The 14,622-nt window shown below is 40.1% G+C and overlaps 1 protein-coding gene across 1 annotated transcript in view; it reads right to left on the bottom strand.

Moving 5' to 3' along the window:
- Nucleotides 1-12,692, bottom strand: part of bmt2 (base methyltransferase of 25S rRNA 2 homolog) — an 88,181-nt gene extending 75,489 nt beyond the window's left edge. Inside the window, exon 1 of the mRNA XM_063057881.1 lies at nt 12,497-12,692. Coding sequence (XP_062913951.1) covers nt 12,497-12,671 — 175 coding nt within the window. The 5' untranslated portion in view covers nt 12,672-12,692. The remainder of the gene's footprint in view (nt 1-12,496) is intronic.
- Between the last annotated feature and the right edge of the window lie 1,930 nt (nt 12,693-14,622).

Here is a 14,622-nt window from a genome sequence, read left to right as displayed (position 1 = left end):
ACCATTCAAAACTCAGATGGCAAAGGAAAAGAAGCTGCTCTTAAAATATTAAGGATGAGTCTTCAGGCACCCCAATCGCAGTAACAAGAGGGCATGTTGCAAATGGTGAGCCTCCTTATGGATGGATGCCCATCCATAAGGCACTGCCTTTTGAAGGTGTCCTCACTGGTCAAAAGGGCTGTGCACATTACAGGGCTGGCTGAGTCTTCAACCCCCCACAGTCTCTTTCAATCCTGTACACTGAAGTCCCCATACCAGGCAGTGATGCTCTCCATCATGTATTTGTGGAAATTTGCAAGAACCTTTGGTGACATACTAAATCTCCTCAAACTCCTAATGGAGAGCCGCTGGCATGCCTTCTTTGAGATAGTGATAAGGGAGAACTGAGAGGAGAAGACCCTCTTACAAATGCTGTTGGCAAGAACTTCAAATCTTATGGTATAAAAACATAAAAGATCAAGCATTAGTAAAAGAGGCACAAGCAAAAACAAAACAAGAGGTAATGATTAGAACATAATTTGAATTGAAAGGCTTATTATATGAAGAGTGTTTGATGGCTCTCGGCCTGTACTCACTGGAATTCAGAAGTATGAGGGAGGATCTTATTGAAACATATCGAATGCTGAAAGGCCCAGATAGAGTAGATATGGAGATGATGTTTCCTATGGTGAGGGAGTCTAAGATCAAGAGGGCAGAGTCTTTGAAAAGAGGGGCGCTCATTTAGAACAGATGAGTAAGGATTTCTTTAGCCAGGGAGTGGTGAATCTGTGGAATTTATTGCCACAGGCAGCTGTGGAGGCCAAGTCATTGGGTATATTTAAGGCAGAGCTTGGTAGATTCTTGATTAGTCAAGGCATGAAGGGATACAGGGAGAAGGCAGGAGATTGGGGCTGAGGTGGAAATGGATCAGCCATGATGAAATAGTGGAGTAGACCTGATTGGCCAAATGCTCTTCTATCTTGTAACACATAAACAACTTAGTGCTCAAGCATGCACTGAATATGCTTTGTTTTTATATATAAAAGAGAACATAATAAAGCTTTTGCTGAACTAATGGAAATTGAAAGGTGAAAGCTGATCAGAGCCAAGTAATACACACAAAAAAATTCTACCATCAGAAAAAGACTCCTACAATTCATCTTCAGTAGGACCTAATGAATGTTAAATGTAAAGCAACACCAAACAATCATTTCCTTGTTTGTTACCCAATATTCCTGTTACACAATGTTACCAGTATAGCTTAGCACAGATTCTCATTTTTTTGTTATTAAAATGGATTAAAAGCAATACATGTGAAGTGATACAGGAGGAAGCTATGGTCCTAAACAACCATAGATCAAGGCAAGTTATGCAAATAGATATTGCATGTTTTAGCTTATTAGAAGCACTGAAAAAAAAAGTGATCCACACCTAACATTTGTTTTTTTTCTTTAGCAGTCCTGAGGCTAGGTATGAATGGCTCTCAATTCCATTCCTGGAAGTCTGAGTTTGACAAAGAATCCTATGTTGTATCTTTGGACTCTGCCACAAATGAAAAGGGTGTAAACATAGTGCTAAGGCTAGCCTTTAAATTATTTAATTTAGACTAGGCCCTATTGAACTGACTACTTTAACTGGGTTATTTATATGATCTAAACATCTAACTGACAAAGTATCTTGTGATGATGAAGTAAGAATTTTAAAGTAGATCACAGTTGAATAAACTAATTGCCCACTATAGATTAGAATGAAAGTAACACAAGACAAACTCTTGGACAGTATAATCACAAGGCTGAGCAACAGCAGCCGGAAGAAAGTGCTGTGTAATAACAAAACAGAAATAAGGAACTGTGAAGGTCTGGTTAGACGCGCTCATTAGATTTAGTTCACATATTTTCTCCTTAGTTAGGGGTTTAAACTGAGCTATCATTAGGATTACAAATTACCTTAGCTTCGGCTTCTCTAGTGTTGCTGATATCTTTCTATATAATGTGCATGTGTTGAATTTGCTTGATAACCTATAAACTTAAAGGATAATACAATAAATAAATACCGGTTAATTGGGCCATCAGTTAATTAAGGAAGCCACTTATTTGGGACAACTCTGAAAGAACAAAAATTGAGAAATTAGCTGGGATTTTCTTTGTTTATTTGGGACACTATGCCGCTTAATCGTAACAGGAAACTACTGCCAAAGTTTCTAACTAGTGTCAGTCATGTGCACTTGTGTGGCCATTAGACACTTCACCATGCTTACAGCTAACACTTGTTAAATAGCGTCAGTTGTGTGCGTTGTTTCAAATAGCAGCGATTTTTGTCACTGATAGTTGGTAAGAAATAAGCAATAAGATAATTCAGAACTGCTTTGCTCACTGTGATTTCAAGCATTCAGGCTTGGAGATGCTAGAAACGACTGGGAGTGAAATGGAAATAATTTCACTACCTCAACAAGCAAAGAACTATGAAGAATTAAGGTATTAACAATCATATTGACTGTTACAAGAAAAATGAAGACTTGGAGGATGGAATTGCGAAAGGCATTATATGAAGGCAGTGTATTATCTGCACTAGGTGTCTATGCTGATTTTGTTCATTTACAGTCAAAAGAACACAGCAGCATACTTAGCTGAATCCATTGATAATTATTTGGAACTAATACAGTTTTACAGTACTGAAGTGGTATTGGTAGTGTTCTGTATTTGTTCTGTATTTCATTTAAATACACACATCGTTACTCGGTTAAACAGTAGTTTATCTCTTTTATACCTTTTATCTATTTCCATGAAACCTCAGTGAATTGGGGCAGCCATTTAATTGAGCCAAAATGTACTGGTCTCAATGTGCCCCAATTGACTGGATTCCACTGTATCTTAAAAAAAATTACATATACTATCTAAGACAAAAGAATTGCTTCACATGCACATCATTTTGTTCTTCGTCATCATTATACATATGAAAAGTGGAAGCTTTTTAGACTGCAGTGGAGACTACATACACCCCAAAAGACTGTATCCCTGTATAAGCAACACACATAAAAGTTGCTGGTGAACGCAGCAGGCCAAGCAGCATCTCTAGGAAGAGGTGCAGTCGACCTTTCAGGCCGAGACCCTTCGTCAGGACTAACTGAAGGAAGAGTGAGTAAGGGATTTGAAAGTTTGAGGGGGAGGGGGAGATCCAAAATGATAGAAGACAGGAGGGGGAGGGATGGAGCCAAGAGCTGGACAGGTGATAGGCAAAAGGGATACGAGAGGATCATGGGACAGGAGGTCCGGGAAGAAAGACAAGGGTGGGGGGAACCCAGAGGATGGGCAAGGGGTATATTCAGAGGGACAGAGGGAGAAAAAGGAGAGTGAGAGAAAGAATGTGTGTATAAAAATAAGTAACAGATGGGGTACGAGGGGGAGGTGGGACATCAGCGGAAGTTAGAGAAGTCGATGTTCATGCTATCAGGTTGGAGGCTACCCAGACGGAATATAAGGTGTTGTTCCTCCAACCTGAGTGTGGCTTCATCTTTACAGTAGAGGAGGCCGTGGATAGACATGTCAGAATGGGAATGGGATGTGGAATTAAAATGTGTGGCCACTGGGAGATCCTGCTTTCTCTGGTGGACAGAGCGTAGATGTTCAGCAAAGCGATCTCCCAGTCTGCGTCGGGTCTCGCCAATATATAAAAGGCCACATCGGGAGCACCGGACGCAGTATATCACCCCAGTCGACTCACAGGTGAAGTGTTGCCTCACCTGGAAGGACTGTTTGGGGCCCTGAATGGTGGTAAGGGAGGAAGTGTAAGGGCATGTGTAGCACTTGTTCCGTTTACACGGATAAGTGCCAGGAGGGAGATCAGTGGGGAGGGATGGGGGGGGAACGAATGGACAAGGGAGTTGTGTAGGGAGCGATCCCTGCGGAATGCAGGGGGGGGGAGGGAAAGATGTGCTTAGTGGTTGGATCCCATTGGAGGTGGCGGAAGTTACGAAGAATAATATGTTGGACCCGGAGGCTGGTGGGGTGGTAGGTGAGGACCAGGGGAACCCTATTCCTAGTGGGGTGGTGGGAGGATGGAGTGAGAGCTGATGTACGTGAAATGGGGGAGATGCGTTTAAGAGCAGAGTTGATAGTGGAGGAAGGGAAGCCCCTTTCTTTAAAAAAGGAAGACATCTCCCTCGTCCTAGAATGAAGCGCCTCATCCTGAGAGCAGATGCGGCGGAGACGGAGGAATTGCGAGAAGGGGATGGCGTTTTTGCAAGAGACAGGGTGAGAAGAGGAATAGTCCAGATAGCTGTGACAGTCAGTAGGCTTATAGTAGACATCAGTGGATAAGCTGTCTCCAGAGACAGAGACAGAAAGATCTAGAAAGGGGAGGGAGGAGTCGGAAATGGACCAGGTAAACTTGAGGGCAGGGTGAAAGCTGGAGGCAAAGTTAATAAAGTCAACAAGTTCTGCATGCGTGCAGGAAGCAGCGCCAATGCAGTCATCGATGTAGCGAAGGAAAAGTGGGGGACAGATACCAGAATAGGCACGGAACATAGATTGTTCCACAAAGCCAACAAAAAGGCAGGCATAGCTAGGACTCATACGGGTGCCCATAGCTACACCTTTAGTTTGAAGGAAGTGGGAGGAGCCAAAGGAGAAATTATTAAGAGTAAGGACTAATTCCTCTAGACGGAGCAGAGTGGTGGTAGAGGGGAACTGATTAGGTCTGCAATCCAAAAAGATTTATCCCTGTATAAGATTACTAGAACAGGGATGGTTGTACAATTGACTAACTTTTACACCGCAAGCACATTAATTCAAAGTATACTGACTGGCAGGAATCACAATATTTAATGCTGTAGAAATAGCGAAACTTAAGTAAGCCAATTCTAACTATGCTTCTACCTATTACTTGCAATTTGTAATGTTCAAAATTCAGGTTGTCCTCTTGTATCTAGGAAGAGGATAACCTTAATGAACAACAGAAAAACAATACAAGAACACATATAAATAAATATAACCTTGACTATAGTTACAGTGGCTTATGAGATATGCCTCTGTGGCTCACGAAAATGAAAGTGGTTCAAAGATGAGACTGTAGATGGTGGAAACTGGAGCAAAAATAAATAAACTGCTGGAAGAATTCAGCAAGTCAGGCAGCACCTATAGTGGGAAATGGACAGCTGAAGGGTTGCAATGCAAAACTCTGAGTGTACATTTCCCTATATAAATGTTGCATAATCTGCCGATCTTGTCAAGCAGTTGTTTTTCTGATGACTATTTCAACTGCATGGACACTTTCTGGTCTAACTCCATTTATAAGTTTTCGGGTAACACAACTGTTCTGGGCCAGATCTCAAACCACAATGAGAAAGAGTACTGAAAGGAGATAAACAGCCTAATGGCCTGGTGTCAAGACAACCATCTCTCCCTCAATGTCAGCAAAACCACAGCTGGCTACTGATATCAGGAAGTTGGGCAGAATACACGTCCAACTGTATCAAAGTTCAAAGTAAATTTATCAAAGTACATATATACTACCATGTACAACTCTGAGATCCAGTTTCTTGTGGGCATATTCAATAAATCAATAGAATAATAACCATAATGGAATCAATGAAAGATTGTGCCAACTTGGACATTCAACCAGTGTGCAAACGACTGTGCAAATACAAAAATAAGTAAATAATCATAAACAATAAATAAATATCACGTACTTGAGAGAAAGAGTCTTTGAAAGTGAGTCTAAAAACGCAAACACGAGGAAATCTGCAGATGCTGGAAATTCAAGCAACATACACAAAATGTTGGTGGAACGCAGCAGGCCAGGCAGCATTTATAAGAAAAGGTACAGTCGACGTTTCGGGCTGAGACCCTCTGTCAGGACTACAGTCCATAGTTTGTGGGAACAGTTCAGTGATGGGGCAGTGATATTATCCTCTTTGGTTCAAGAACCTGACAGTGAGTTCTAGGGCACCTGTACCACCTTCCTGATGGCAGCAGCAAGAAGACAGCATGACCTGGGTGGTGGGGGTCCCTGCCGATGGATGCTCCTTTCCTGTAGCAATGCTCCATGTAGATGTGCTCAATGGTTGGGAGGGCTTTACCCATGACAGACCTTCAACCTCGACCATCAAAGATTCAGCATTATTCAATCAATGCCTGGTATGGAAACCCCAATGCCCTTGAATGGAAAATGCTACAGAAAGTAGCATTGGGGTTTCCATACCAGGCATTGATTGATGCAGCCAATCAATATACTCTCCACCCCATGTCTACAGAAGTTTGTCAAAGTTTCAGATGTAATGCTGAATCTTCATAAACTCCTGAAGTATGCTTTCTTCATTATTGTACTTGTGTGCTGGGCCCAGAACAAGTCCTCTGAAATAATAACACCAAGGAACTTAAAAGTTGTTGATCCTCCAATGAGGACCCCAGGTATCAATGACGCCAAGATGGAGATTGTTGAGAGTTTTTAAGTTCCAAAGTATTAATATGCCAGTCATTTTCTCTTCTCCACCCCCACCCCATTCATCAACCAGAAGATACAAAAACTTGAGAACACTTATCACCAGGCTCAGGGTCAGCTTCTAGCCCGCTATTTTAACATTTTTAAATGCACCTTACAAAATAAATGCTTGATCTCTCAATCTAGTTCTGGATCGTCCTCCACTGCACTTTCTCTATAATTCTAAATGTAAATCCTGTGCTGTTTTTAATGCCTGTTGTACCACCTCAACATACTAGTGTTTTGAATATTCTGTCTGAAAGGCATGCAGTTAAAAGCTTTTCACTGCATCTTGGTAAATGGTACATTAGTAAACCAATTACCAAAACAAAATGTTGTTTGTGAGTCTTTAAAGGTTGCAAGAGTGGTAGTGAGCACCTTTCATGGCTGTTATAATTGTTTTGTCAAGTAAATCTTTCAACTATTATTATATGTTAATTCAGTTTGGAAGCCAAGTGAAAGGGAGGTGGTATTAGTTCATGAGAAACATTATCTGCTTACACAGCATTTCACAGGAAAGTACTGTATATTGGAAAAAATCCAAGTCATTCCAATTAACTTACCCAAAAGTGTGTTTTTTGTCTAGCAGCGTTGATCAGATCTATTCCTATATGAATTAGAGTTATTCACAAACAAAATATACACGTAACACTTTCACAGGATCAAATTTTTTTTTATTGAGGATCAGACTGACGTATTTTCAGCATTTTCTATTCAGATTTACAACACTTATAAAAGTTCTTTATCTGCAGAAGAATCTTAATGACAGTGAATGGAGAAGTCTTAATGAGAGATTTAAAACTCATTATCTCTTATACATGAGTAGTAAAATTTATTAAGTGACTTCTATGACGTTTACAGTCCCTGGAGTGTATTAAAGCAGATTTAAATTTAATAGTAAATTTCAAAGCAAACTGGATAAAAGCATGAAGAAAACTGTAGAGCAATGGGAAGGGATAAGTCTTTCAAATAACTGCAAGACATAATGGGCCTAAGAACTTCCTTTGGTACTATATGATTCTATAAACCAAACTTACTTTAATTCCATTCAACAAAACACTTGCACCATCCCCTGTCCCAAGATGTTCCAAAGACAGTTTTCAGCCAAGTATTTCTGAAGTGCATTCATTGTTTCAATAAAGGAAACACAGTAGTTAATTTGCACAGAGCAAGCATTCACAGATAGCAACGTAATAATGATTAAATAATCTATTTTACTTTTGTGTGGTTGTACGATAAATAATGATGAGACTCTGGGGTAACTTTCAAATTTGGCGTGGAATTTTTCACATCTGCCAGAAAGGGGAGATGGGGAATTGGTTTAATATCTAATCTGAAACAGTGATTTCTTTAATACCACAGTGAAGTATCAGCCAGTTTCTCCTCATGCTCTTAAATATATATGAGGTTAAGACCACAAAGGGCAAAGCCTTCCCCACAACTGAGCACATCTACACAGAGCGCAATCGCAGGAAAACAGCACCTACTGTCAAGAGCCCCACCACCCAGACCATGCTCTCTTCTCACTGCTGCCATCAGGAAGAAGGTACAGGAGCCTCAGAACCTGCACCACCAGGGTCAGGAACAGTTATTACCCCTCAACCATCAGGCTCTTGAACCAGAAGGGAATAACTTCACTCAGCTTCACTTAACTCAACACTGAACTGTTCCCATAAACTATGGACTTACTTTCAAGGACTCTTTATCTCACGTTCAGGACTTATTGTTTGTTTATTTATTTATTACTATTTTTTTTCCTCCCTCGCTCTCATACTTACACAGTTTGTTGTCTTTTGCACATTGGTTGTTTGTCCGTCCTATTTGGGTGCTGTCCTTCATTGATTCTATTGTGTTTCTTTGTACTTACTGTGTATGCCCACAAGAAAATGAATCTCAAGGTGACATATGTGTACTTGGATAATAAACTTACTTTGAACTTTAAGACACAACAGGAACCACAGCTGACACCAAGGAACTTCTCTTTTGACACTACAGTGTGAGACACCAACACCAACATAAGTTGTTTACTTAACAGCAACACAATTCTACTTCCATAAACTCAAGACAAACATGTTACAGATCTAATAGGGTAACAAATTATGCCTCAAAACATTTGGCTAAAGAGACGTCAATGGTCAAATCTTCTGTATTGTTAGCAAGATTAAGCGATCACTAGAGTAATATATAAATTTTTGAAGGCTCTAATTTTATAGAAAATTAAATAACCCATAGAGTCATCGAGTAGTACAGCACAGAAACAGGCCCTTCAGCCCATCTGGACCATACCAAACTACTACTCTGCTTAGTCCTGCCTATACTTATCTAAACTTCTCTTAAATGATGAAATGAAACCCACATCAACCACTTCCACTGGCAGCTTGTTCCACACTCTCACCACCCTCTGAGTGAATAAGTTCTCTCTCATGTTCCCCTTAAACGCCTTATCCCTGGTGGATAACTGTTTGTCAGATTGGAGGCCGGTGACTAATGGTGTGCCTCAGGGATCTGTACTGGGTCTAATGTTGTTTGTCATACATATTAATGATCTGGATGACAGGGTGGTAAATTGGATTAGTAAATATGCAGATGATACTAAGATAGGTGGAGCTGTGGATAACGAAGTAGGTTTTCAAAGCTTGCAGAGAGATTTAGGCCAGTTAGAAGAGTGGGCTGAAAGATGGCAGATGGAGTTTAATGCTGATAAATGTGAGGTGCTACATTTTGGTAGGGCATTGAAGAATGCAGAACAGAGGGATCTAGGAATAATGGTGCATAGTTCCCTGAAGGTAGAATCTCATGTGGATAGGGTGGTGAAGAAAGCTTTTGGTATGCTGGCCTTTATAAATCAGAGCATTGAGTATATGAGTTGGGATGTAATGTTGAAATTGTACAAGGCATTGGTAAGGCCAAATTTGGAGTATTGTGTACAGTTCTGGTCACCGAATTATAGGAAAGCTGTCAACAAAATTGAGAGAGTACAGAAGATTTACTAGAATGTTACCTGGGTTTCATCACCTAAGTGACAGAGAAAGGTTGAACAAGTTGGGTCTTTATTCTTTAGAGCATAGAAAGTTGAGGGGGGACTTAATAGAGGTATTTAAAATTACGAGGGGGAGAGATAGAGTTGATGTGGATAGGCTTTTTCCATTGAGAATGGGTGAGATTCAAACAAGAGGACATGAGTTGAGAGTTAAAGGGCAAAAAAAGGGCATGAGGGGGAACTTCTTTACTCAGAGTGGTAGCTGTGTGGAACGAGCTTCCAGCAGAAGTGGTTGAGGCAGGTTCGATGTTGTCATTTAAAGTTAAATTCGATAGCTATATGGACAGGAAATGAATGGACGGTTATGCGCTGAGTGCAAGTCAGTGGGACTAGGTGAGAGTAAGAGTTCGGCACAGACTAGAAGGGCTGAGATGGCCTGTTTCAGTGCTGAAATTGTTATACGGTTATATGATTCAACATTTCACCTTTCACCCTTAATCCATGACCTCCAGTTCTAGTCTCAAACACCCTCAGTGGAAAAAGCCTGCTTGCATTTATGCTATCTACACCCCTCTAAATATTACATACCTCTTATCAAATCTCCCCTCATTCTCCTACACTCCAGAATGATCCCTAAAAACAAAGTCAATAATTAAAATGCACTTTTTTTTACTAGGTTATTCTGATTCTGGTCAATTGCTATTATTCTGTGCTATATAACTTGTTACAGTATTATTGGCCTTGGCTTTGTATTAATGGTGCAATTATCAACATTCACCATCATTGTTCCCTGAAAGTGACTACAATTTTGGAGTAACTTAACATCACAGAAATTCAGAGGTTGCTGGCGGGGATAAACTATACACCTAGGATTCAATATTTAATTTTTCTACCCTGCAATCAACAGAAATTACTAGACTGGTGTATATTTAAGTTCTTTATAAACTAGTCCCTTCTTAAGTCTTGCAAGTTTTGCAGCTAGTTTAGCAGTCTAAATTAACTTTTCATTGCATCTACTTCTTAGCCAATCCATTAGGTTATTTGCACTTGCTTTTGAGGTGATTTAGAAGTCCTACTAAAGGATGCACAGACTTTTCCAAAGATGGAGCAGGCAATGCATGACAGGAAAGATGTGCTGGTTATTTGTGATACTGTGCATTGTTCAGTTTGCACGGTACATAGATTCACAGATATCTGAACTCCTGGAAGCTTCTCCTCCATTCTGAGGAGTCATGGTTTAGGATTTCCATCAGATAGAAAAGATATGCAATATTTTCAAGGGAACTTCAAAAATACCCTTGAATCTTGAAATATGTTTTCTGTGCTCCCAACTTTTTTATGCCAAGAACCAATACCATTAAGCAAGGGGCCTGTAGACCCCAGGTTGGGAAACCCTAAGCCAAGACCAGTGCTTCTTTCAGGAATCTGGCATTAGGCATTAGGCACTTAAACCGAACAATCCATTGGTCAGAACAGCCCGAGTGCTCTGGTGACAATCCCATGTCATATGAAACCATAGGCTCAAAAAAACTTCGACTTAAACCTTTGCCTTTTGTGCAGTTTCTTTATGTAAATACTTCAAACTAAATTTAAAAGTTATTTAATAACCTTATGGCACTTCAGCTATTTGAGTCACATCGGATCGGCAAACTCCAAAACTATTTAGCACTCTTGACATTCTACCGATGAGAATTTGTTTAAAGCAATTGGACACAAAGCTAAACTGATGACCCCCATCATTACTGGGCTCTGGTATCCCAATGAACTGTCACCTAATGTAGGGAAAAAAGAAGTTTCCACTGTAAAAAATCTCAAGTCTTGATGTCGGGGAGAATGTCTCCCATTTTCACCACATTCTGCTGTGGTAAACAACAATTTGTCAGTTTTTCACAAGCTACAAACTCTGGACCACTGCTTTGCTTGGGAAATATTGCTGCATTGGGATATTACTAATATATAGCACAGATTTGATAAGCAATTCAAAGGGTCTTCTGTTCTGAGACAATTCCATGATATTGCAGATATATTTATTGTGAGGTTGACAACTTACACAATTATTAAAAATGTAAAAAATCAACATCCCAAGCAGCAGTATTTATTGCAATATGAATACAACAGTATTCTATTTCAACCTTGGAAACAAAAACTGTATACTGTGTATATATTACACATCTACATGCAGTTTATGTTTTGATGTTTAAAAGAAAACACATAGCTACTGAATCACTAACCTCAGAAGGTCTTGTAAAACTGCTTATGTAAAGCAAACAACACAAATATGCTCAAGATGCTTCAGTTTGAAGCACAGCTCACACACATTCTACAGGGATACCCTGGAAGTCATAAAGGATCAAAAACATCTGAAGTCGCTGATATGCCTCACCTTCTCTGTGCATTCTTTTTTTTACCTAAATTACCAATTCCCGTCTTATAGAAAGTATTTTTCCTTCAGTCTCCCCCCCACCCCCCACACACATATTCTACTTTGCTGGAAGATTAAGCAGGGGGAGCATTCATTTCCAGACCTCACCATAACAAATCCCCAAGACTTTAAGATTTTTTTTGCCGATTAATGTTCAATTATTCCTAGCCGTAAAGTCAAAGACAATGACAAAGATAAATGAATTACACACTACTTGAATATAAGTATTTCAAAAACTTACAGTATAAATGTATTGCAGATATGGTATTTCCAACAAAGGTCTTTTGTATCGGTGCTACGCTGTGAAAATGTTTACTGGGAAAGTAAATTGAAAGGTGTAAAGATGGTCGTATATTAAAATAAATCGCTTGCAAAAAGTTGGGATTTCTTCAAAACAATCACATCAGCAGTGTTTTAATAGAGACAGGATTGGAGAGCGGCGACATAATGGAACTGCAGCAAGAAGTAAAGATATAAACACAGCCGGGTGTGCTGCAGAGGGCAAGGGCCCGGTTACAGCTGGCTCCTCTCCTCTTTGCCCGCCGTGAGCCCCAGGCGATGCCGGCGCCGGCTCCGGCTCCTCGGGATTACCGAGCGGGGCCCCAATGGCTCACCCGCCTACCCGCCCCCTTTCTCACCTTCTCGATATTTCTTGCGCAGCTTTCTATGGACATTCTTCACCACCCCGGAGAGTTTCTCTTGCTCCCGTTTCCTGTCGCCCTCGGAGGCCGCTGCCTGACCGCCGATGAGTGTCGAAGGCACCGTTCGATCGGCCGCCTGAACGTTGCACCCACCGACAACCTCCTCCTCCATGCCGCTGGCCGATCGGCTGAGTTCGACAGCACTCGGATCCGCTCGACTAGAGCCCCGCCTCCTCCCTCCCCCTCGCCCGCCCACCGTCTGGGTGTGTGAGTGTGGCTTGTCTCTCTCTCTTCCCCTGTGTGTGTAAGTAAGTCAAATTCCTTTCATTGCTCTGGCAGTATAAGGGTGATTCTTCAACTAGGGCCACTTTTGACGACCCGACATTCTGAAAAATGAAATTTCTTGAAACTTTGTGTTTATGTTATAAACTTTATTTTAGGCTCTGGAATGAAGACCAGATCTTGGCATTGACCAACCTTTAAGAGAAATTCTGTATAAGAGCACATGACTCCAGCAAATGAGTTCAGATCAATATTACTAAACAAAACTTAATTTCTCATCAAAATACTCGCTTTGCTGGTGATGACAAAATATTTCTGACATTGACAAACAATGGTTTTAATTTAACACTAATCCTAATAAAACATCTGGCCAACTAGAAGAAGCAACACTTACAATTAGAAACACATCCTTACAGTCTACACTATTTATCAAAATTCTATAATAGATCACAGTTTTTAAGGCAAGCAGCCAGAGAACTTTGTTAAAAACACCCACGTGAAACATGAACATAGACAGCCGAACTAAACTAGGCATTCACAAACAAGAGAAAATCTGCAGATGCTGGAAATCAATGTAATAAAAAATACTGGAAGAACTCAACAGGCCAGGCACCATCAATGGAAAAGAGTAAAGTTGCCATTTTGGGCCGAGACCCTTCATCAGGACAGGTTGACTCTTTTCCATAGATGCTGCCTGGCCTGCTGAGATCCTCCAGCATTCTGTGTGTATAAACTAGGCTTGTTAAAAAATAATAATGCTTACAAAACATCTGCCTAACCCTCCTCAACTCTGGAATAAGCAGTAATTCAAATTTCATACAGATTATAGAGATCATTATTTTTAACTGTCCATAAGAGAGAACTTTTTTAACACTGACAAAACATTTACTCAACCCTCTACACACTTGTTTTTATCAGTAAGACATATGAAACATTCTCAAAAATCTCAACAACTCTGAAAAAAGCAGCAGTTAAAATTTAAAGCACCTTCTTATAGTCTCCGCAAGTGCACAGGTGAAGCCTCAGGAAGATGAAGGTTATTCTGTTCTCGTTGCTGGCCTACTGAGATTCAGGCGGGATATTCTCCGCTATAAGACTTTGTACGGCCTATCTTTCAGCAGCCATTTTGTTTCTTTAATTAGCTCTCCACTGTCATCTCTTCAGTCTCTGTTTGCCCTTTGGTAATTGTGAGAAGATTTTAAAGTTTTCTTGTCTCCCTTCTCTTTTTGTATCTTTTTCTTTTTCTTTCCAATGTACTGCTGATACTTCATCAGATCTTCTTTAATTGTGTCACTGTATTTTTTTATTGGTCTGCTGATGATTTCGGGGCCATCTTGTCAGCTTTGTGATGGTGAAGACATGAGATGGTAATGACATTTTTCACTTATTAAAGAAGAAGGTGGCTCAGCCTCACACTTGCTTACTTAACTGTATTGCTAGCTTGTAAACATAATTTAAATATACAGAAATAAAGTGAAGTTATTTATTTCTCAGTTAAAGCACTCAAATAATGACTCATTTGGTAATGATACGTAATAAACGTACTCTCAGATCAGGAGGTATAAATCTTTAAATTACTCACGTTTCTGGACATCAAAATGTCAGCCTTCTGCCAGGACAGCATAATTCTCATTTCCATGGCAACCACATAAGCAGTTGTTTGAAAAAACTTGATTGGTCTCTAAAACCTGTTGTGTGTTGGTAATGACTCAAGTGTTGCGGATAGTGGTTCTTTGTCATAAAAAATGTACAAGTTGTATAAAAAGTAACCCACATGATTTTAACATGTGTTTAAAAGTTCTTGTGTGGAAAAAAAACTAAAAGTTTGATCATTTTAACAC

The sequence above is a fragment of the Mobula hypostoma genome, chromosome 9 (genome assembly GCF_963921235.1).
Source record: "Mobula hypostoma chromosome 9, sMobHyp1.1, whole genome shotgun sequence".
Taxonomy (NCBI): Eukaryota; Metazoa; Chordata; class Chondrichthyes; order Myliobatiformes; family Myliobatidae; genus Mobula; species Mobula hypostoma.
This window is presented reverse-complemented; position numbering and strand designations above follow the sequence as displayed.